The 3,345-nt window shown below is 52.7% G+C and overlaps 1 protein-coding gene across 1 annotated transcript; it reads right to left on the bottom strand.

Moving 5' to 3' along the window:
* Positions 1-796: 796 nt before the first annotated feature.
* Positions 797-3,072, bottom strand: MRS44_006101 (uncharacterized protein; the record flags this gene model as incomplete). The annotated part of the gene is made up of 3 exons (XM_046281904.2): positions 797-1,466; positions 1,519-2,784; positions 2,858-3,072. The coding sequence occupies 3 exons, from the start codon at positions 3,070-3,072 to the stop codon at positions 797-799; spliced, it is 2,151 nt and encodes a 716-aa protein (XP_046140323.1).
* Between the last annotated feature and the right edge of the window lie 273 nt (positions 3,073-3,345).

Raw genomic sequence — 3,345 nt, 5'->3', positions numbered from 1 at the left:
AGCCCCAAAAGACCCTTTTTGAAGGCATGTATCCCAAACACAGCATCTCTGTAACAATCTGGATGCACCACAACCTGACATCACCAAACGAGCGTCCATCTACATTAGGTACCGTACAACCATCGAGTCGAACAAAGGACAATGACCAAGATCTCCCACATCTCGACCAAGCCCGCAATCCATGCACCGTCGGAACGTATATGGGTAGCTGACGTAGGTACGTACCAACGAAGGGGGCACGGAAGCAGAGGGTTTCCGCTTCCCCTTCGCATGGCGGCCTTGCGCCGGGGAATAGCGCCCCAGCTCGCTGGAGCTGGGGACACATTCGGGTCAAGGAGACGGGAACTGTCCCAGCGTCTCCCAGAAACCGAGATGAAATGCCTGTTGAATCCCATAAGGGGGCATTGTGTTTTGAATCCCGCGAATGCGAAGAGAACGTATATTGTGTCGTCTGAATTCCCAGCTTGACGGAAAGAAAATTGGCTCGCACTCTCACTTCGCCACAGAGAGCGTCTCTCCTGCCGGACATAGAAAGAAAGGGAGTTAGGGACAAGGGCTCACGGCTGTGAGTCGCCGAGACCAGTATAGCCGCCCCGGCTCTAGAGTGGTTGTAATCGTAACTCTGGACCCCAGCTTCTGCCAAGGGAAACCACTCATTGGAGAGGTAGATTTCCTGAACGATGTCCCAGTATGTCTTCCCTTTCCAACTCACCTGGCATAAAGTACGGAGAACCGCTCTCTTTAGACTCAGCAAGAAATTGCCTATCTTTCTTTCTGCCAGGCTGCCGGTGGAAATTCAGACTGGGACATCCTCCAGCTCCACATCATACTTGGCCGGGACTGAGAATTGTCGGGTTTCTGGGTTCCAGATGAGCCAGGATCCCGAGGTGGCCATCTTGCAGCCCAGAGACAGGATGCGATCCTTTCTCTCCTCCACCATAGACCCCAGCTCGAAATATTTCTCATCTTCGTCAATTTTGTCATTCTTGAACCAGTCGCTGGGGAAGTAATCCTCCGAGTAGATCAATCCCCGCATGGCAAAGTCCTCGGGGAGAGGCCGGGGCAACTCCCTCTCAGGACGTCGGAAATCGGAGTGGACTTCATAACCAGCCTCGCATGATACCAGGAGGGAGTTGAGCATCAGAGATGTCAGCTTCCATGGGAAAACCTCTTCAATGTGAGAAATGGCCCCTGGGAATCGTGTCATATGGTTCATGAATACCAGCACGGTGTGCAGGAATGGGAGCGTGTTGGTATCGCCCCATCGTCGCATCACCGTCTCGATAATTCGGACCGCGAAGTCAAGTGCCTGCTTGAACGTCTCATCTGGATTCGCCTCTACGATAGAGCTTCCGTCCATGGCAACGTCGTTATCTTCAGGCTTTTGTGACATAGCTCGCATGAGCACGTTGGACTCGGCACCATAGCCAAGAAGAGAGCAACCTGTTGAAATACCGATATAGTATCTGGCCTACTTAGCAAAAGTTCTTCGAAACGTTAATAAGATAAGATACTGACCCTGCGTCTAGCCATCTCTTGGTCACACGTCCAATGTAGCTATCGAGCTGCCCAATGAACTCGTCCATCGACTCTGGCAGTCTATCCTTAGACTTGCCAGAGAACAGAATGCCATGAACCCTCACAAATGCTGCATCGATTGGCGCCAGGCGGTTTGGGCTCTTGCTCAATACTGGGTCAAATAATGTCATGATACTCTCCCGGGCGCTGGGGAAAGGGATCAGGACACAGAGTGACTTTGTGTAGTATGAGAGCTGTTGCAAGGCATTGGGCCTGGCTAGAATAGCAAGGTGATGATAGAGGCGTCCAGTCGTGGGGGACTTATCAGAAGCCTTGCTATACCAATGGCGGCTAACTCCAGTCCACGTCTCGCGGTCCCGGATGCAGTCGTCCTCGATGGCCATTCTGTATCGGCCCAAATCTCCTAGGCACTCAATCCAAGTATCTTCAAAGGCAGGCACAGTCTCGTACAAAAGAGCGACAATGCTGTATGCCAGGTATAAAAACGTAAGCATATGTTCCAAAGACGCAGGAAGCCTGTGCCTCAGAAGTTCAAGAAACGAATGGATGCCATGACGCCACATGCGCGCAGGCATAGCATATTTGGATGCTAGCCGTCGCAGCGCAGGACTAGCCGATGGATGTTGACTGGCAAGGAAGAAGTCATGATGCTCATGTAATAATGTTCTGTGCAGAGCGATCAGAGCTTGCCACTGGTCGTTATTGAGCTTGGGATTGGATTCCGCGTTGGAGGATTGTGCATTGTCGACCTCTATGCATTTTGTTTCAACCATAACAAGGCCGGCATATATACCCTTTACTTCCGCAACAAGCTGGTCTTGGGAAATAGGTCTTGTCTCCGGCTGAGGGATCATGACTGACGTATTGTCCTCATCTGGTCCAGGCTGAGGCGAACTCTGTGGCGCCGTGATGGGGTTGTTGTTGCTGTTCTGGTTCGAAGGTGTTGGTCTTTGCGAGGGGACGGGCACAGCTCGAGTCTGATGTTGAGGAGCCTTGGAGGGTATACCATCTTCCGACGACCAGAGTTGCCGCCCAGAGGTATTCTTGTGAGGCCTTCCCTGGTCATTGCGAGCTCTGCTCCGGTTGTTGGATGGACTTGATGGCGGAAGGGGGTTTGTGGCTGGTGGAGGAGACCGGCGCTTAGTTTCGCGCGTGTCACCGTCAGGCTCGGCAACATTGTTGGAGGCGGGGGTCTCTCCGGCTTGTCGTTTGCGGGTATTTCGTGAAGTATCGGCCTTGGTCGATCTGCAGGAACAAGTGTGATGTGTGAGCAAAAAAGCCACAGCGGCAAGAATAGGGCAAGACAAGGGCAACATACGAAACGTATTGGTGATATGCATTGTCCACATCCTGCTCCGTCGGCCACCTTTGCTGGTGTTGGGGATCCGACGCGACGTGGTTCCGCCAGGATTCGATACTGCTCTCAACCTCGGTGTTGCATTCTGGGCATGTCAAGATGATCGATTCCCCTTCCTTGTCCTGGCGGTTCCGGTTCCGGAGGTAGTCAACCCATTTGTCTGTGATGTTGGCCATTGTTCATATGGGAAAATCATGGGAACACTTCCTGACCGAACTGATGCTGGGTCGGGGGTGTCCCGCTGCTCCGATGCCGTACAATGGCAGGAGCGCCTCAGTCGCCTCGCTCGTCGCGAATGCGCGCACTGCAGGCCGGAACAACACGTCAGTAAGGCAACAAAACAGAGGCGTAAGAATGGGGGCCGTAAGGCAATTCATGAAATGAGAGGCTGTGAGCTTTTAAAAGGACATGACAGCAGTCGAGTTTCAACTGGAAGTCGTCGTGGGCAA

The sequence above is a fragment of the Fusarium solani genome (assembly GCF_023522795.1).
Source record: "Fusarium solani strain SB1 chromosome Unknown bctg00000003_1, whole genome shotgun sequence".
NCBI lineage: Eukaryota > Fungi > Ascomycota > Sordariomycetes > Hypocreales > Nectriaceae > Fusarium > Fusarium solani.
This window is presented reverse-complemented; position numbering and strand designations above follow the sequence as displayed.